We start from the raw sequence: 21807 nt of genomic DNA, 5'->3' as shown, positions 1-21807 counted from the left end.
GCGGAACGGGCGCTACAACGCCCACGAGCACCCCTACCTCTTCGCGCAGGTCGAAGGGAAACGGAAGCCAACACTTACACAGGCCGTTCGAACCACGTGGCGGGTATCGACCAATCAGCAAAAAGGACATGCACACCATCAACACGAACCCTGTCTGCATCCTGGAGGACGCAGTCGCCCGGTTACGGAAGGAGGTCTGCAATGGAGAGTGGAAGCAGTCAGCGGAGTTGGAGATCGCGCTAAACAACATCAGAAGTGACGGAAAGAAGAGTCTAAACGCCATCTCCCACCGCTAGCATGCCTGCGTGCTGGCAGTTAGGAACCACCACAAGTACAAGCGAGGGTAGACCACAACGCGAGGCATCATCAACTCAAACCGCAAGGAGCTAAGGAGGAACAGTTGTTAAAAGCTTCAACGCCCACACCTCGGGCCAAGGTAAAGGCCCGTCTGTTAGCGTCAGCGTCAGCGTCAACGTAGAAAACAGTGAAGTCGTTGTCGTGATGTGGAAATGGAGCGATTTATCTGACGCCCAAAAGGGCATGATCATTGGTTTTCGGGCCAGACGTGGACGCATTTCCGAAATGGCTTCTTATGCTGCTGCTGTTAAAATATACCGTGCATAGCAGAACGGCGCTATCCGAAACCGGCACCAAGGCAGCTGTGGTGCATCTCGGGCCACAGATGACAGGAGTGAATGACTTGTACGGGCGAATCTACATGGAGCTGTTAAACAACTGACGGCTCAGATGAACCAAGGAGGTAGAAACAGAGCCTCCTCAACGACCGCTCGGCGAATGTTGCTGCATATGGGCTTCTGCAGCAGGTGCTCGTTTCATGCACCCCTGCCGTGTGGTGTTCATCAACGACTAAGGCCGGAATTTGCACGACAGTACAGCGCAACTAGCCGGCCGGAGTGGCCGAGCGGTTAAAGGCGCTACAGTCTGGAACCGCACGACCGCTACGGTCGCAGGTTCGAATCCTGCCTCGGGCATGGATGTGTGTGATGTCCTTAGGTTAGATAGGTTTAAGTAGTTCTAAGTTCTAGGGGACTTATGACCACAGCAGATGAGTCCCATAGTGCTCAGAGCCATTTGAACCATTTTTACAGCGCAACTGGATGTCCACTGAATGGTTACAGGTGGCGTTTTCAGACGAATTGTTGGAAGGTTCTACGCCGGTGGAGGGAGCGTGCTTGTGCAAAAGAGGATACTTCTCTCGTGGAAAAAAGCTGTAAAAGTTATCCAAAGTTTTACGCACAAGAAAGCGGTGTTTTGAGTGGATATCGCACTGCAGGTGAATCAACTGTAGTTGAAACACTTGTGAGACGTCCTGTACCGGAAGGGAAAATGGGTGAACAAATATATCTTAGGCAGGTTCAAGCTCACTTATCTCCAAAAGTCTGTTTTCAAACTCTTCTTGTAATTCGCAAATGATTTGAACATAATCTGAAAAGTCCACACATTCCTTAACGCTGTCTAATGCACGGAAGTGTCCACAATACTCCTCGCGCAACTGATTTTCCCACAAAATCAGTTTTGTTTTGAAATGATTGAATCGCCTGCACTAAATCAACAACAGAGTGATTTTCGCCTTGGAGTGAAATGTTCAAAGTATTTAATTTACCAGTTGGTCACTCAAAAGAGCCAATTTCGCCACCCACTTAGGATCACGAAGTAATTCTTCTGGACGCCCTTTCATTTCCAAAACGGTATTGACTTAGTCCCTCGAGGAGAAAAACTGATGAAGCACCTTCCCTCTGCTCAGCCATCTTACTTGTGTGGTAGCTGACGTTCGGGTATTCCACTTCGATATCAGCCAGAAATTCTATAAACTGGCGATGTGTGAGTCCATGCGAGCGAAGATAATTAACCGTTCGAACAACTGTGTCCATAACATTTTTTATGTTGACAATCTTCGCACAAAGTGCCTCCTGGTGTATCAGACAATGGAATGCAGCGAATAAGTAACAGCCGACTTCAGCCATTTTGGACCTGACGTAATCCAGGAATCCAGTGCGTTTCCCTCGTAGCGCATGAGTTCCGTTCGTTGTTACCCGGTCAAGCGTTCCGTTTCAAACCCATTGGCTCGATCATGTTTTCCACGGCTAGAAAAATATCCAAACCCGTGGTTGTCTTTTAATGGTGTAAGGCCGGGTAATGCCTCAGTGACACGCAGATTTTCGTCGACACCCCGAATGAATATGACGAGTTGAGAGATGTCCGCAACGTCCTTAGACTCGTAAAGAGCGACAGAAAATGAAACGAAGTTAGCCGCTCTCTCAGTTATTTGCTGCTCGATATCTGACGCCATATGTTCGACTCGGATAGCAACAGTTAGAGGTGAAAGAGCTATTTTTTTCAAATTTTTCCGTGAGTTCTGCTGGACAAATTACAAGCCGTCGAGTCAACCAGGCTATCCATGATGAGATTCCCAGCCGCAAATGGATTCCCTGCTTTCGCAATTCGCAGCGAGCATTTGTAACTTGCGCGCAAACTTTGCGCACCCTACCACAGAAAAAAAACTTACAATTAATTCTGTGCAATCCTGTTTTAAAACACTTATAATTTTAACAAATAATAGTCTCATTCATTGAAACCCAAATAAAAAACTAACAAAAAGATTGGTTTTAGGTGCGTTTTCCCCAGTTCCTCTGAAAAGCGATCATAGATCCTAGCAAGAATAGCGAAATGTGGTCACAAAATAAATTTTTATCTATTAGAATATTTGCGTTTTAATTAATTGAAAACATAGATCAAACTGCAACAAATGTTTTCCCATCAATCAAAACACAAACGCACAAAAACAAAGAATGACAACGACACTTTGCTGTCCGAGAGAGTGTTTGTGACGGATTTTCAGAAAGTGACAAAAAATAGTACACCTGAAGTTTTTTCTTATGTCTGTGGGGCGCTATTTAACGCAACCCAAATATAAAAATTAACCGAAAAGAAATGTTCCTTGTTGCTGACAATCTGATATTCGATAACTGGCACATTGCTAAGTGACATATCAGATTATAAAATATAGTTTTATTTATTATCAGTTCTTCAAGCTATATAAAACTTTTATCCATCCTGGATTTGGAACACTGCGACTGTCTTGTTAAAGGTTTCAGGAATTACTGCAACCAATCGCCGTTTTTTTTCTTCAATTTTTATTTATTCATGACTGGTTTCGAATCGCCTGGCGATTCATCATCAGATGATACAATTTAGTTTGGAGTATTGTGGTGGTCGTGCATCTGCGGCAAATACAGAGACGGGAAAGTGAGCACTGTATGTGGAAAGAATATTACGATTGTAAGATTAATTTGATGGTATTATTCACTGTTTTTATTCGTGTGGCAGGCGCTGCTCAGGAAAGCATAATGTGTGGTTACCAGTATCGTTAAATATCAAATGAAACAGGCACTTTTCCACCGATGGCGACTCCCACATACTTTACGAAATATAAACAAACCAAAGAGTGTGGTTGTTATTGTCTCCAAAGAGTTTTGTGGAGGCAGAGAATTTTCTTTGCTCATTTTTCTCTCTCTCTCTCCCCCCCCCCTCTCTCTCTTCCCCCCTCCCATCCCTCTTCCCCCCTCCCCCCAACCCCTCCCCATTTGTATACTATCCTGTATATTGAGCAATGAGAACATGCCAAACATAACTTCACTACCTGAAATATTGTCCTAAACACTTTGCTGTAGATTTTGTAAATAGCATAAGAAAATTTTGCAATGTAAAAACATAATAATAATTTTTATAAAGAAAGTAATGTAATAAAAATATATATTTTATTACGAATGTCACACAAAACGAAAAATGAGCAAAGAAAATTCTCTGCCTCCACAAAACTCTTTGAAGACAATAACAGCCACAGCCGGCCGCGGTGGTCTAGCGGTTCTGGCGCTGCAGTCCGGAACCGCGGGACTGCTACGGTCGCAGGTTCGAATCCTGCCTCGGGCATGGGTGTGTGTGATGTCCTTAGGTTAGTTAGGTTTAAGTAGTTCTAAGTTCTAGGGGACTTATGACCTAAGATGTTGAGTCCCATAGTGCTCAGAGTCATTTGAACCATTTTGAATAACAGCCACACCTTTTAGTTTGTTTATATTTTGTAAAGTATGTGGGAGTCGCTCTCGGTGTAAAAGTGCCTGTTTCATTTGATATTTAACGATACTGGTAACCACACATTATGCTTTCCCGAGCAGCGCCTGCCACAAGAATAAAAACAGTGAGTAATATCATCAAATTAATCTTACAATCATAATATTATTTCCACATACAGTGCTCACGTTTTCGTCTCTATATTTGCCACAGATGCACGACCCCCACAATACTCCAAACTAAATTGTATCATCTGATGATGAATCGCCAGGTGATTCGATACCAGTCATGAATAAATAAAAATTGAAGAAAAAACGGCGATCGGTTGCAGTAATTTCTGAAACCTTCTTCAAGCTTTGACTGACGTTCCTCTTGCGACAAATTATCGAATTTATCTTTGTGACAGGTATTAAAGTGCGTTCATTCGTGTACCTTTTCATTTCGTGAGTTTCCGATGACATACTGAACATTAGGCATGATTTTCGACAGCAGTACGAAAGAAATTAATTTCCCACTCGGGTTTAAATACTGCGGCCGCGCCGCTCCTTCTCTTTTTTTGTCTGCTGATGTGGGCCATCCATCTCGGTCCACTGTAGCCTTACGTCTGTTGACTTACAGCTTTGTGTCGTATCAGTGCTCTTGACCGCTGCTGGCACGCCTGTCTGTCTTCCGTACGGAGCGTGCGTACAGCGGCATTGTGATGCGCAGCGGGCGGTCCGCACGGTCAGCTAAGAGACACGGCTCGGCCACTGCAACAACGTACGAATTCGCCCGGGGCGCTGGCCTCGGGCGATCCCTCCAGTGGCACAGTTGGACGAGCCTGGTCTAGAACCTGAGGACTATGCAACAAAAATGGCCAGCTGCTAGGATTTACTTGAAGCAGTAAACAATGAACATTTGTTAGCACACGTCCGGTTCAGTGATTAGGCTGTCTTTCATACTTTAGCCTCGTCAGCTGTCATAACAGCAGGATATTGGCTGATGAACAACCACACATCGCCATGGAATTGGGAAGTAAAGCTCCAAAAGTAAACGTGTGGCTGGGCCTCACCTAACAGCGCATTTATGGTCTATTATTTTTGCTGAAGAAACTATCTGGTCAACATCATACGTAGACATGCTTGAACAATGCTTGCCAACAATGTTCGAGATTCGGCGATGTTTTGATAAGACGGCGCCCCAACGCAATTTGTACAGACTATGCATATCAGGTTACCTTCCATTAGGAACGTGGGTGCACTCAGCGACTGTGATACGATTTACAAATAACAGAGCACAGCAATCAGTGGTCCTTTTTTGCGGGTTTTATTTGGCAAATCTAGATTTCGGCCAGTGCCTAGCCACTATCAAAGCATTATTTCATAGTACCAAGGCATGTCAGTTCCTTGTTGTTCGGGCGTCTGTCACGGTTCTTTCAAGACTAGAGTAGTCTCAGACAGGCACCCGAACAATACGAAACTGACATGCCTTGGTACTATGGAATAATCATTTGATAGTGGCTAGGCACTAGCCGAAATCTAGATTTGCCAAATAAAACCTGCAAAAAAAAAAAGGACGACTGATTGCTGTGCTTTATCATTTGTAGACTATGCGTAGTTACCGCAACGATAAGCTCCCAGGGTGATGCATTGGATGAGACTTACCACAGGCAGCTCGCTCACCTAGTGTAACGCCCTTGGATTTCTTTGAACGGGGTCGCATCGAGCGTCAGGCACACAAGTTGAAAACTGGATACAATGGGAGTCATACAGCCAACCAGTTGCAAGTCAAAAGATTATTCAAACCTTAACCTAGGTTTCGACAGATATAGACCTGTCTTCCTCAGAAGACGTAATAACGAGTGTTACACATGAAAAGAGAAATGAAGGTACAACTCTTGGTCAACACTAAAATGGTCCGTATAAATGCTGTGGCATAACCATAACGGTTAATCAACAGTAAAAACCATCCATGAAAACTCTAAGGCTATGTGCATCATATACATGACGCACGTAGCCTTAGATTTTACTTGGATCATTTTTACTCTCAACTAAGCCTTATTGCTATGCCATAGCATTTATATGGACTATTTTACTGTTCACTAAGCCTTACACCTTCGTTCCTCCTTTCATGTGTAACACGTATTATTACATCTTCTGAGGAAGACAGATTTATATCTGTCGAAACGTAGGTTAAGGTTTGAACAAATTTTTGGCGTGCAACTGGTTGGATATATGATTCCCATTGTATCCATAATTCTACAGCTGCTGGCCGCGGCCACGTTCAAGATTTTAAAGGTGAATATTAGGGATTTGCAGCACGAGGGGCAACGCATTTCAGCAGCGGTGCGTACAATTACCCCAGCAATGTTGCAGCGTATGTTCAGGTGTACTGAGGAGAGGTTGCAACTATGCTTGCATATGGAGGATGTCGAATGACAATGAATTCATTGAGTTACGATGTCTTCTCCTATGTTATATTCATATTCCTTCACACTGAAAACATGTAACTGGAATTGAAGTGTTCCTTCCCAGAAACGGTTAGTTGTTGAGTATGGTAACAGATAGTCACAGCTTTTCATCTGCATAGGATTCATCTACATTTTATTTTATCGATGTTAATTTCACGTGCTGACTAATTCCATGGCCGTGGAGATTTGCTCCTCAATTTTGTCCTATGGAACTAGACGTATAACAAATAAAAATAAAAACAAATAAATAAAGAAACAAACGAAACGTTAATAACGTAAGTTAATTTTTTGATGGTAACAGTTAAAAGTTTCCATCCACCGCTCGTAACAGAACTTGCTGTAATACAAAACGGATGTACATGTACAAAGGGTACTAGGAAAGTTTTGCAATACGACGGAACAATAAGTTGCAAGAGGCTGATTGTTGCTGTGTTCTGAGACTACTTCATACTTGCATTGTAGCCGCTGTGTCAAGTCTGTGGGCGCAGGCGCTCACTGGCAGGTTTGGATTGAAGTGCTTACTATGGCATCGTGGCCACGAAGTGAGATTCGGACAGTTTTGAGATAGGACTTCGCGCGTGGTTTAAACATAGACCACTGCTTTGGGGGGAAAAAAAACAACTCTCGCATTCGGTTATGTGTGTCCACATCCTAAAACTACACTCCTGGAAATTGAAATAAGAACACCGTGAATTCATTGTCCCAGGAAGGGGAAACTTTATTGACACATTCCTGGGGTCAGATACATCACATGATCACACTGACAGAACCACAGGCACGTAGACACAGGCAACAGAGCATGCACAATGTCGGCACTAGTACAGTGTATATCCACCTTTCGCAGCAATGCAGGCTGCTATTCTCCCATGGAGACGATCGTAGAGATGCTGGATGTAGTCCTGTGGAACGGCTTGCCATGCCATTTCCACCTGGCGCCTCAGTTGGACCAGCGTTAGTGCTGGACGTGCAGACCGCGTGAGACGACGCTTCATCCAGTCCCAAACATGCTCAATGGGGGACAGATTCGGAGATCTTGCTGGCCAGGGTAGTTGACTTACACCTTCTAGAGCACGTTGGGTGGCACGGGATACATGCGGACGTGCATTGTCCTGTTGGAACAGCAAGTTCCCTTGCCGGTCTAGGAATGGTAGAACGATGGGTTCGATGACGGTTTGGATGTACCGTGCACTATTCAGTGTCCCCTCGACGATCACCAGTGGTGTACGGCCAGTGTAGGAGATCGCTCCCCACACCATGATGCCGGGTGTCGGCCCTGTGTGCCTCGGTCGTATGCAGTCCTGATTGTGGCGCTCACCTGCACGGCGCCAAACACGCATACGACCATTATTGGCACCAAGGCAGAAGCGACTCTCATCGCTGAAGACGACACGTCTCCATTCGTCCCTCCATTCACGCCTGTCGCGACACCACTGGAGGCGGGCTGCACGATGTTGGGGCGTGAGCGGAAGACGGCCTAACGGTGTGCGGGACCGTAGCCCAGCTTCATGGAGACGGTTGCGAATGGTCCTCGCCGATACCCCAGGAGCAACAGTGTCCCTAATTTGCTGGGAAGTGGCGGTGCGGTCCCCTACGGCACTGCGTAGGATCCTACGGTCTTGGCGTGCATCCGTGCATCGCTGCGGTCCGGTTCCAGGTCGACGGGCACGTGCACCTTCCGCCGACCACTGGCGACAACATCGATGTACTGTAGAGACCTCACGCCCCACGTGTTGAGCAATTCGGCGGTACGTCCACCCGGCCTCCCGCATGCCCACTATACGCCCTCGCTCAAAGTCCGTCAACTGCACATACGGTTCACGTCCACGCTGTCGCGGCATGCTACCAGTGTTAAAGACTGCGATGGAGCTCCGTATGCCACGGCAAACTGGCTGACACTGACGGCGGCGGTACACAAATGCTGCGCAGCTAGCGCCATTCGACGGCCAACACCGCGGTTCCTGGTGTGTCCGCTGTGCCGTGCGTGTGATCATTGCTTGTACAGCCCTCTCGCAGTGTCCGGAGCAAGTATGGTGGGTCTGACACACCGGTGTCAATGTGTTCTTTTTTCCATTTCCAGGAGTGTATATTCAGATGGTACGGAGAATTCCAAAGAGGAAATTTCACTCTGGAGGACGCTGAGAGGACGGAAAGGCCACGATCATCAGTTACGGAGAGAAACATTGATGCTGTGAGGAAAATACTAGACGAAGACAGGCAAGTGACCTATAAGCAGATAGAGGATACCTTAGGACTAAATGCATCAGCAATTCGTTCGATTCTGTATTATCATTTGTAAGTAAAGAAACTTTGTTGTCTCTGGGTGCCGCATAGACAGGCGGGGTTGAGTTGGGTTGTTTGGGGGAAGAGACCAAACAGCGTGGTCATCGGTCACAGCGGATTAGGGAAGGACGGGGAAGGAAGTCGGCCGTGCCCTTTCCAAGGAACCATCCCGGCATTTGCCTGGAGCGATTTAGGGAAATCACGGAAAACCTAAATCAGGATGGCCGGACGCGGGATTGAACCGTCGTCCTCGCAAATGCGAGTCCAGTGTGCTAACCCCTGCGCCACCTCGCTCGGTTAGACAGGCGGTAGAGCAGATGACACGACATGTGACTTGCTGCTGGGAGATGTTAAAGAAGTTTCCTAAGGAACAATCTCAGTATGTGACTGACGGATGACGGTACTTGGCTGTGCTATTATGACGTGCCGACTAAGACTCAAAACAAAGTTTGGATCTTTGAAGATGACGACACACCCGCAGCTGTCAGAAAATTCCGATCAGAAAAAAAGAAAATTATAGCTGTTTCTTTCAAATCGAGTGGAATTGTGGAGCGTGTTGTTTTGGACACACAAAAGACAGTCACAGCTTAGTGATACGCTGAGCAGTGCCAGTCTTTGAAGAACCTGCGGCTGAAGTCAAGAATGGACACTTGGTTCCTCCATCACGACAACGCTCCAGCTCAGCGCACCACAGCGGCGTGCATCGGATGTTTGCAGGGTACAGGGCTGAAACTTCTTTAGCACCCTCCTTACATCTACATCTTTCCACTTCTGACTTTGCACCGTTCCTGCATGTGAAAATGGAGCTGAAAGGAGTGCGATTTTCAAGTGATGAGGATCTCCTGAGGGCTCAGGACAACAAGTGTGCCTTACTCCCTACAGAGTAGGCGTCAGAAAGAACAGACAACTCAAGACGATGGGCAAGCTAGGCAGTGCACAAGGATAGGTCCAAATGGGAATAGGTGTGCGGGGAGTCAGAAAGGAAAGTGGGTGCACCAGTGTTAAGGCAGAAGAGGTTGAGTTGGTTAAGAATCTCGGCCAAGAGAGTACCTCTTTGGCAGGCCCTGGGAGAATCCCAAAGGGGATGATGCGCATTTAAGTCACCTAGTAGCAAAAACGGTGGAGGTAGCTACCCAATAAGCTGAAAGAAGTCAGCCCTGGTGACATCAAAGGACAGAGGTACATAAATGGTACAGAGGGAAAAAGTCAGGTGGGGAAGGAAGAGGCGAACGGCAACAGCTTGAAGACGGGTAGTCAGGGAGATGGGTTGACTATGGCTGGGGCCACACGAGCGGAATAGTTGTTTTGTTTTTTTTTTTTGTTTTTTTTTTATTTGGCCTTTGAGTGTGTACTCAATTTAGCCATCGGCAACACAATGACAATGTACACATAATTGAATAAACAAATACAGAAATGCATATTTACAAGAATAAAAAGCTTAACTGTTACAGTTTTGTACTTAATGTTTTAAAAATTGAATTGAATTAAAAAATAATTAAAAGTGTCTTGGCGTACAATTCACACCAATTCTGAAATATCGTCATCAGCAAGACATATTTATAATTGAAGTACACCATTAAAACCTACAGATTGTGACCAGTACTCTTGATGAAGTTAACGATCACTTTATATAGACGAACGTCTTTAGTACACAAAAGAGAAGAAGCTGATTGAGGAAGATGGTAGCCCATACTCAGCAATATCTTCAAAAAGACCAACCGTTCAAGGTCAAATTTGTGGCACATAAATAAGATGTGGTTGACATCAGCTTCCGACTCAGGATCACACTCACATGCTGGTGAACTGTAAACGTTGATCCGATGTAGATGCTGTGGGAAAGAGGCAAGATTGAAGCGGAGTCTTATGATGGTAGAAATCGTGGATCGGTCCAGATGTGTCCTCATGAACCACGGCTGTGAAGGAATCCGAGGTTGTAGCACGGCGTAATAACCGCCTTTTGTCTGTTGAGAAACGTTCCATATTTCCTGCCATTGTTGTCTTGCGTGATCCTTGATTGCACGTAAGTAGTCTGTATAAGGAAGCTGCAGATCCAGGACGGTGCCTGACGTTGCCGCTTGTTTGGCTAATGCATCGACTTCATTATTATAGACGATACCAGAGTGGGAAGGTACCCACAACAAATGGATCGTCCGGCCCGTGCGTGTGCTGCGAATATATTCAGATATCACATCCAAGATATAACTGTTGGTCGTTTTGTTCCATCGACTGTACTGAATGTTTTTAAGAACGCTTTGCGAGTCAGATACTATCAATATCTTGGGGAAGGAACTGCTAGAGACAAACTTAAGTGCTTCCAAAACTGCCACTGTCTCCGCCGTAAAAATAGAAGCGCTCGTAGGCAGTTTGAAGGTTTTGCGGATCTGGATCTGAGGGCAGAAAAAAGCGCATCCTGTACACTCTTCTTGCGGAATTTTGGAGCCATCAGTATATATACAGAGAAAACCCGGCCATTGTGCTTGAACGAGACGATTGAAGCCAACGTTGACATTAGTACTGTCCAGCCAGGTCGTACTTAAATAATGGACTGGGATCTGAGAGCAGAGCGTTTGAAGATCATATTCAAAAACAGGTAGATGCGCTGAACGCCGTATAGAATGTATGACAGGTGACCAAGTGTCAAAGCTAGCACAAACGGCTGGCACTTTATTCCTTCTGTGGGATGCAATCCACAGTCGATAAATGCAGTCTCTACTTTCATAGACGGAACTGTCCATAACGGCCATGCCTTGAATGTAGAATTTGTCCGATAACATTTGGCGCCTAATGCTCAAGGGCATCTCCCCTGCTTCTATTAAAAGGGCGTTGGTGGGCGTCGATCGCATGGCTCCAAGACAGGTACGAATGGCTCTATATTGAAGAGTATCTAATTTGGAGAGATGAATCTTTGACGCAGTGTTGTAGAATTGACAGCCATAGTCTAATCGAGATCGAATTATCCCTCGGTACATGGTAAGTAAAACACTCTGGTGCGCTCCCCACCAGACACGAGTGAGTGGTCTGATTACATTTAAACCTTCTTCACACCTGGTAACGGTGGATCGGATGTGGGGCGCCCAGCTTAACCGAGAGTCAAAAATCATCCCCAGAAATTGAACGTGAGATTTTATTTGGAAGGTGTACTTGCCACAGGTAATGTGATCTTCAGTGCGAGCTGACGTCGACTTGGAGAAGGGAACGACTGCTGATTTCTCAGCCGAGATCTCCAGCCCATTGATAGAGAGCCACTCATCGATGTGTGCGATGGTTGTGGTTAATGCCGTTTTGGCCTGAAGATATGAAGCAGCAGTAGAATAAACACATATGTCATCAGCATACTGTAGGATTTTTGTGGGGGGAGTAAGTATGCGTTCTAGGTCGTGCGTATATAGAGTATACAGGAGAGGACTTAAAATTGCACCTTGCGGCAAGCCCTGGGAGACATAAAAAGGTCCGATCATGGTACCTTTGAAACGGACGTAGATCGTTCTTTGAGTAATCAGGGTACTGATACCGTAGTTCATCCGTGAAGGAATTCCGAATCCTGCCAGCTTGTCCAAGAGTATCGGTATTTGTACGTGATCATATGCACCCTTAACGTCAAGAAAAGCTGCCACTACTGTCTCTTTCGTTTGAAAGGCTGACGTGATATTCATATTAAGCAAAAACAGGTTATCCATGGTCCCTTTGCCTTTTCTGAAGCCGTATTGACTCCGAGGCAACAAATTACTTTTTTCAAGCCACAATTCTAGTCTCCTTTTTACCATTCGTTCCAGTGTTTTTGCAACGCACGACGACAAGGCAATAGGTTTATAATTAGTACCGACATTTGGATCTTTACCACGTTTGAGAATTGGAATTATTACTTGCGTCGTCCATGTTGATATCAGGTCTTTCTTCATCCAGTACTGATTAAAAATGTTCAAGAGTAAGTCTTTCGCTTCTATAGGCAGATGTGCAAGCATAGAGTAATGTATATGATCAGTGCCAGGGCAACTGTCGCTCGATACTTTAATAGCTTCGTGGAGTTCTTCTATAGAGAAAGGACGAAGGAGAACACGATAGCGGTCTTCTTCAGCAGGGAACCGATGGTTTAAAAATGGCACCGTGGGAGGAGCGATTGTATCTATGAATTCCTCTAACCAGGCCGTGGTAACAGGAGGGGAGGAAGACAGTCTTCTTGTTCTAAAAGCTTTTATTTTATGTCAGATGCTTGCCATTCTGGTTTCATTATTTAGGGATAGGCAAAATTGTTTCCAACTGTCCTTCTTGGTTTTCTTCAGGAATTTGGTAACTCGCGCATTCACTTTTTGTACAGCCAAGAAGTTGTCCAATGAAGGATTCTGACGATAGGTTTTCAAGGCGAGTCGTCGCTTCGCAACTGCCCGAGAGCATTCCGAATTCCACCAAGGAGGAGAACGGTGCTTCATTACTGTAAATTCTTTTTTCTTAGGGATGCTGATGCCAGCTGCGACGTTCATAGCACTGAGTAAAACTGGGTATGCATCGTCGCCCCGTAAGTCACGTCTCGTATTTGCGAGTGCCCGGCGAACCGTTTCCTTATAAGAGGACCAATTGGCTTCCTTGATTTTCCACGTACTATTAGAGTAACAGATGTGCGTAGTATCGACGTTGATGTTAATGTGAAACTCTATTGGGAGATGATCGGATCCCATTGAATCCTTTTTAACGCACCAATTAGATATTTCAGTAAAGCAGGGGGTGCAAAGAGTTACATCAACTGCGGAGGGTCTACGGAGAGGTGAAGTTATCATAGTAGGAGAGCCATCGTTGAGTATCACTAGGTTATTATCTTCGATAACGCTTATCAAGGTCCTGCCGTTCCTGTCTGTCACGTCTCCTCCCCACGCTACATGGTGGGCATTCACGTCTCCAGCTACGATAAAGGGAGGACGAAGCTGACTTATTAATTGTCTCCAGTCATCTTCCACGATACTGTGGTGGGGAGCGTTATACAACGAGACAACTGTAAAGGTTTTGTGGGCAGTTCGTGTCCCCACAGCAACTAATTCAAGGTTGGTGACAGGTACGTGTAACGGGTGTGGTCGATGCGGCAGCGAAGTTTTTACCAGTATAGCTACGCCGCCCCACCCATCGAGACGGTCTTCCCTTACTATAGAATAATTTTGAAAGCGAACAGTTCGTTCGAATTTAAACCAAGTTTCACATAACAGAACGATATCAGGCTGACTTACGAACAGTTCTCGTTGCAAACTTTCTCTATTAGAATTAGCCGATCTCGCATTCCACTGCAATACTTTTAAAGCCGCCATAATTTAAGGAGAGAGAGATTGAAATATGCCAGTAACGAGGTGCCGGATATCGGAATTGTTCATAGCACTATTTTGTCTCATGTTTTGCATGACAATATCAATCACATTTATTATCTTATCTATAAGTTCAGCATGACCTTGAGGCTGTCGTTGATTCGGCGCTTGTGTGGTTGCTAATCTGTGAGCAGCAGGCTGGTATGGATTTTGGCTGATAGGAGTGAATGAATGTTGCATGGGATATAACAGGCTGCGGTACTGAGACCACTCACGAACGTTACTTGGGTTGTTTACTTGCGCCTGCCGCCGGGGAGGCCGGTAAGCGACGTGTGTCTGATGGGGCACAGTTGCACACTGAGTTGCGTCCCCACTTCCGCGTTGTTGACTCTGCATGCTTGCGGCGGGCAGCGGCGGGAAGAGTTGTGGGTTTTGAAAGTCCGGAGAACTCAAATTTGTTGGAGCAGGAATGATCGGAGCCGGCAAGTGATGTTGTTGAACCCCGGTGACGGACGCATAGGTTGGCATACGAGCAATAGACAGCGCATCCCTGAAGTCAATGTTATTGAACGTAGCTAATTCTTGAGCTCGTCGCCGTATATGGTATTCCGGGCAGGAATGGTCCGTGGATGCGTGTTGTCCCCCGCAATGAGCGCAAATAGTGATAGGTGAGACACAGGATTCAACATTATGTGGACCACTACATTTAATGCATCTCATCTGAGATCGACATTGTTTGCTGATGTGCCCGTAACGAAGACAATTAAAGCACTGCCTGACAGTTGGTACATAAAGGTCTACGGGACATCTTGTTCCGTGAATAGACACGGCTTCCGGTAAGGTTTGAGAGGCGAAGGTTAACAAACAGGTCTGCAATTTAACGATTTGGTCTTTACCATATCTCTTCGTAAACCTCCGAACGCCTACAACAGAGAAGGGAGATTGTACGACTTCCAAAATCTCCGCTTCTTCAAGGTTGGTGTCTACTTTCCTGATTACTCCCAGCTTATGGACAACAAAGGAAGGAATGTAAGCTTCTATATTTTTTGACTTTAATACCTCACTGGTAACTAGGAAATTAGCCTTGTCTGGGGTTTTCAGTTCCACCTTAACTTTTGTTTTTCCTGCTGAAGAGATGTTAAGGACAGGATTCTTCACTTCTGGCAAGGAAATATGCAATAATTTCCCTAGTGCCATAGGGTGCAAGCGGCCTAAGTTTTTGTCCAAACATTCCATATAAACTACGAATGGTCCCCTATCTGTACGTTTGTAAAAGTTGAGAGACCTCGGTGTAGGTGCAGGTCCCACAGGAGGGGTGTTAGTTGCAGCATGTTGGTTAAGAGTGAACCCAGAAGCAGTTGCTACAGGGGGTCAGCTACATTTGAAACGTCAGTTACAGGTAAGGGTTGATTAGCGTCTGCTATGAAGGTTTTGGAATTGCTTAAATCCAGACTGACCTCACTTTGTCGCTTGTTTCTCGTAGCGGAGAGGCTGGAGGAATCCTGTTCCGATAAATCCATATGCTCTTCTGGCGGCTGTATTCCAGATTCTCCCCGAACAACTGCTAACGAGTGGCTGATCACAGCCGTCGTGTTGTCCAATGTAGTTCCTGGAGGAGCTGGTAATGGTGCTGCATCTGGATGTAGCCGCTGGGCAGGTGGTTGTTGTTGATGTTGTCCCATAGGGGCGTCGAAGTCACCACCCCCTTCTCCATACACCCCACCATACATGGCGGGGCTTGCCGTCACCGATAGTAATGTCAGGTGTTAATGTGCCTAACAGAAAACCGTACCAAACGAAAGCTGTTACGCGCGTGCACTAGTAGGTAAACACAAGCGTCACACGGAAGAGCGACCGCGTAGCACGTCTTAACACTTCCGCTTCTGCAAACGAACCGCACGAGCGGAATAGCTGCGGAACGTCAGACGCGCGGTAAATGACCGCACCGCTATGGCGCATGGGGTAGATGCAGCAGTCCACACGGGGCGGAACGTCTGCGGCTGCGGAATTTTGCCGCTTGCCAGCCGCATCGCCCATAGCGAGGCGGAAAACCCGCTGCGGCACACGCAGCGCTATGGGTCATGAGAATCAATGGGCATTTCACACGGGCGGTGCAACAGGTGTGCGGAGAAGGGCCAGCTGACAGCAGTCGGTGCTGGGAGCGGAGTAGAGTGGCCATTTGCAGCAGGCAGTTGCGTGCTCCGTTCCGTGTGGCTACAAAGTGACTTCCACGTGTGCCCACTAGACATTGAGAAAATAGATATGGAGATTCTGATAATGGAAGTGGAAAAAAGGCCTTGTATTTGGGATGTAAGGACCGAGGAATACAAAGACAGAAATAAGAAGGTTGCAGCATAGCATGAAATCTGCTGTGCATTATTCGATGATTTCGCAGATCATTCAAGCACAGAGAAAAAATCCGTTGGTAAGTTTTCCGTCCACTATTAGAATAATAGAATTGGTTAAAAGATCACTCTGAATTGCAACATAGTTAGCGAATTCGTTAAGTATTTTTGTTTAGAGATTGCTGAACAATGATAAGTGTTGAGAAAGTCCTGCATTTCTATTATTGTTGACATGTTACACATTGATCATGTGACAACAATGCACAAATATAACAATAGAAAAGAACAGCGTATTTGGACAATAATATGTAAGAATTGGCAATAACGGTATCGATTCTTTTGCATCGCATGAATTAAGCCACATGATCGCCTTGGGCAATTACAATGTTGGATAGAGTGATAAATCACTAAAAATAGAACACTAAACAAACCAGGTTCAGTAAGCACTGCTCTCAAACGAGTTTCTGGATAGTATATGAAAGAGTCAACAACAGCTAATTAGTTAGTTTTATTATGTCTCAGGTGAATTTACAGGTGTAATTACCGATAGTAACAAGCTAGAACAATAAAATTAATAAAACTGTAAATATTAAGGAAAATGCATAAAAAAGTTCATTTTCTGCTCTATGTAACACCTCAGATTTTGCTGTCCTGCCAAGGCTCTTTACCAGCCTCACTTACAAAATAATTTGCCATAACATCTCTGTTTATTATTGCTGACACACTTCTTCTTCTTTCATCCAAGTTTGTTGCAGTCTCAAATCCATTCACAATAAATGTGTCTTCAATTTGGTGCCCATCTCTCTCGCGCACATAATTATGCAGAACACAACATGCTTTTGTTATGTCAACAGCCAAATCCAATTTTACATTCATGGCTCGCTGGAACACGCGCCATTTGTTCGACAATATGCCGAAGGAACATTCAACGTACCTACGAGCCCGTGACAAACGGTAGTTGAAAATTCTCTTCTCGCGCGTCAACATTTTACCACTATACGGTCGTAGTACGTGTTCTGCGAGTCCAAATGCTTCGTCACCAACAAACACATACGGTGTAACTATCCCAGTGGCATTTGGTAAGCCAGAGGGCTCTGGTATACACAATGTATTTCGGTTCAGACGTTTCCACACGGTAGATTTTTTAAAAATTGTGCTGTCTGAATCTTTTCCAAACGAGCCAATGTCAAGAAAAACTAATCTATAATCTGAGTCTGCCACTGCTAAAAGAAGAATGGAAAAGAAGTCCTTATAATTATAAAACAGTGAACCACTCGTCTTTGGTTTGACCAATCGAATGTGTTTACCATCGATTGCCCCTATGCAATTTGGGAAATTTGCACGGATTTGGAATCCATTGGCAATATTCTTCCACTCCTCCTCTGTCGGCTGAGGCAGACACTTATCACGCAGGCAGCCCCAAATCGCACAGCACACTTTCCTCACTATGTCACTGGCTGTTGACTTGCCTATTCTGTATGTATAGTGCAGATCAACTAAGTGACAACCAGTGGCCAAATACCTAAAGCCAAAGATATAAATGCATAAAAATTACGTTCAATATTTAGTCATTATTTAATGATGTTAAAGATTTTAAAGTTACGTTAAATTTCCGTTTCTTTTTTTCTCCTTTGTAGGCCAGAAGGCACAACAAAAGTGGCGTAACATTAGGGACTATTATCGGAAATATGTAAGGAAAGTGAACAAATCTGGCTCAGAAGCAGTAAGAATATTAAAATACGTGTACGCTGACCAGCTGGGGTTCTAGGCACCTGTTTTAGAAATAAGAGATTCAGTTTCAAGTCTACAGGAAGACGAAATTCAGCGTTTGGAACATCCTTTGGAATTTTCCCTGGCAGAAGACGACACCGGCAATCCAGTAACATCAGTTGACGCCTCAACACCTGAGCAGATTTCAGTAGGCTCATCAGTTCCACAAAAGAAAACGAAAGTGAGAAGCGTGAAAACAGATCTTGAAGCTAAATTATCAGTCAGTATATAGTCCTCCAATTCTTTCTCCGTCCGCTGAGGACGAAGACAAATCGTTTTTGATTCCTTGTTGCCCACGCTGCGTAAGTTTGATTTAGATCAAAAACTAGAATTTCGTATGGAAGTTTTACGCCTACTTCAGAGCATCCGAAACGCAAAATCGCAACCATTTCATGGCTGTTATGCAGCGTGTCAGCAACCTATGCAACATGCACCAACGCATGCAGTAAGCCCAGGACATTTCCAAACATTACATAAACAAGGAAATATGTACAACCAGCGTGCAGCTCCTCAATTAGTGCAGATGCAGTCTCAACAGTATCGAGCTGAAAGAATTCTGACGTCTAGAGAACAACCGCCTTCTATTTCACCAGAGTTTATATTGATTCTGACTCTTGAGTAGAGGGTTTTCGCAGAAAAGTGAATTAAAAGGACTTACTTTCCCTTTTTGCATGTCCATTCTGTTAATTTCATTTACTGTTAATTGATGTTTCTTATCCTCAAAAGACAGATTTACATGTAACATTTCATTCAATATCAATAAAGAAAAGAGAATTAAACTTGTTCGTTTATTGACCTAATCATTATCTTTTTTTTTAATTGAAATGGAAGAGTTGTTAAAACTAGTGATAGACATTACTTTGTTTCTTTAATTTTAGCTGAGATAATTTTTGGCTGAGACAGGATACTTACACATTAGAATTCACTTACCTTAAAGTTATAGCCAGCATTTCCATTGAAGGTATAGCGAGTCTCATGTTCGTGTCTTGCTTCTGTAAAGCGTTTCTAAGCGTGTGACGTAATTCATCGAAGCTTGAGAAAGACATTCGGAAATAGTTGAAAAATTTCATTTCATCCTCTCGTAGCTCGTTAAATATAACGTAAAACGCTCCTTGCAACAACCGACTACTAACTACTGGATGCACCCAGTACTTTCGGTGTATTTTTCTCTTTTTCAGTATTTTTAACCCAACGTATGCCACTACTGCACAGTGTCGAGCATCCATCGCGACTACCAGCTTAAAAAAAAGAAAGGAGAGAACAATTCAGTCTATTTGATTGGCCTCCTCGCGGCTACGAAGCGAACTATCTTCATTCTAAGAACATTTCGCGCTGTACTAGAATGAAAAGTGTATTTTTTTCTCGTCTCTATTGTCATTTAATCGCAAGGTAAACAGTTACCAGGTCGACTTTACTTACTTTCTTAAAAATTGTGTTGATAATAGTTATTTAATGTTTCGTGAATGAAACAGTGTAGACAAGAAAAAACTATGCACCTGAATCTGGAAATGTCTTTTTCTACTTTTAAAATGATGAACCTCTTAAAGATGCAACGTTAACATAAAGTGTGACTGTAAATGCCTTCATGGACGACATGCGTAAAATAAACACGACACAACTCTGCATTGTGAGCGAGAATACCCTCGAGCGTGGCGCGCCGTAGGCAGCTGCGGCCAAGCGCTAATATATGTCACTCGATTACTCGAGACTGGAAAGAGATATGGCTCTCCTTCCAGTGTTAAAAACAATTTCGACTTCTTAGCTACAATTCGTACGCAGTATTATACGACCTCAAATGCACCAAACGCAAAGTAGCCAGCGACGACATTTTTTACTGCAAACTTTTCAAAATATGCGCTAAATTTTACTTAATTATGAAGTATCACGATAACCAGGGGCAGCAGCGAAAAGAAAACCAGTTCATTATCAAGCTGTGATATCAGGCTATAACATGCGTAAAAATAATTTTTTTTTGTCGAATAGTTTCCTCACAATCGAACGAGAGAGATTGCGTAGCGCAGAACACAGACGAATTCCAAAACAGTGGTTTTTAATTTTTTACACGAAAAGTATAAGTTGTAATGAGAAACTAACTACATGGACGGATGTAGCTTTCCTTCGTTTACATGAAACAATTTTTTTCGAGACAAAATAGATGACTAGATATTTGGCTCTCCGCACGAACATTCCGCAGCTAGCCGCATGGCTGCAGGACTCTGCGTCTAGCCGCAGGCCGTCGACCGTTGCGGAAACAATCCGCTCGTGTGGCCCCGGCCTATGAAGGTCATCTCCTATAAGCAGCACGCTGCCCCCATGAGATGGGATGCCGACCTCAGGGCGAAGGTCAAAACGAATCGATAAGTAATGTGGAAGCTCGAAGCGGTCTTGAGGGCGCAATTTCGTTTCCTGAAGAATTGGTGTAGGGACTGGTTTCGGAGATTGAGAGGTTTATTCAGTGTGGTGGAAGTTACTCCCAAAAAATTAAATAAATAAAGCTGTACAGCAAAAGTTGCCTAGTACCCTTTTTTACTGCTCTGAGAAGTGACAGCCAGAGGTGGTGAGAGGTGAATGCATTTCACAGCAGACGCCGGCCCAGTGGCGCGCGGTCTTCCTCATCTCGGCGGCGATGGCGGCCGTGCCGGGAGCTGTGTACGCGCTGCTGGGGCACGCGGTGCGCCAGCCGTGGGACCAGCCGCCCGCGACACCAGCGGACGCGGCGACCAGCCGGGAAGTGACCCCACTCCAGCCAGGAGGACGCGGCGCGGGCCAGTAGGGGGCCAGCCGGCTGGCGGATCCGCTCTGCGAAGCTGGCCACTGGAGGCGGGCAGCGGGGTCTCAGCAGTGCCCTTCGCTATTTCTCCATATGCAGCTTCTTTGGTGTTCACTGCCACGTCGCTACTCGGTCATACGGCCAGCACATCTTTTGATATACCCACCACGCACTGAATTTACTACCTCACATTCTAAATGCAAGGAGAGTTGAGTAAGCTGTAACACCCTTTTTATTGTGTGAACGGTTAGGATATACAAACGAGTTGTTTGCCAAATGATAGCACACAAAAGAGCACGAAATTCTGTTGCAAGGTTAACACTCATGACTCCTGTATCAACCGAGATACTGAAGCAAATACGACCACTTTTTCTTTAAAAATATGGATGGATACACAGGGTGGTCCATTGATCGTGACCGGGCCAAATACCTCACGAAATAAGCGTCAAACGAAAAAACTACAAAGAACGAAACTTGTATAGCTTGAAGGGGGAAACCAGATGGCGCTGTGGTTGGCCCGCTAGATGGCGCTGCCATAGACACAAACGGACATCAACTTCATTTTTTTGAATAGGAATCCCAATTTTTTATTACATATTCGTGTAGTACGTAAAGAAATATGAATGTTTTAGTTGGACCACTTTTTTCGCTTTGTGATAGATGGCGCTGTAATAGTCACAAACATATGGCTCACAATTTTAGACGAACAGTTGGTAACAGGTAGGTTATTTAAATTAAAATACGGAACGTAGGTACGTTTGAACATTTTATTTCGGTTGTTCCAATGTGATACATGTACCTTTATGAACATATCATTTC

General features: G+C 44.8%; 1 protein-coding gene across 1 annotated transcript in view; it reads left to right on the top strand.

Annotated features, from left to right (window-relative positions):
- LOC126155993 (sialin-like) overlaps positions 1–20991 on the top strand; it is a 194055-nt gene extending 173064 nt beyond the window's left edge. The window contains exon 11 of the mRNA XM_049916270.1: positions 20800–20991. Coding sequence (XP_049772227.1) covers positions 20800–20991 — 192 coding nt within the window. The remainder of the gene's footprint in view (positions 1–20799) is intronic.
- The last annotated feature ends 816 nt before the right edge of the window (positions 20992–21807 follow it).

Source organism: Schistocerca cancellata, chromosome 2, assembly GCF_023864275.1.
Source record: "Schistocerca cancellata isolate TAMUIC-IGC-003103 chromosome 2, iqSchCanc2.1, whole genome shotgun sequence".
NCBI classification, from domain to species: domain Eukaryota; kingdom Metazoa; phylum Arthropoda; class Insecta; order Orthoptera; family Acrididae; genus Schistocerca; species Schistocerca cancellata.
Note: the sequence above shows the minus strand (reverse complement) of the source record. Positions and strands in the feature narration are given on the sequence as shown.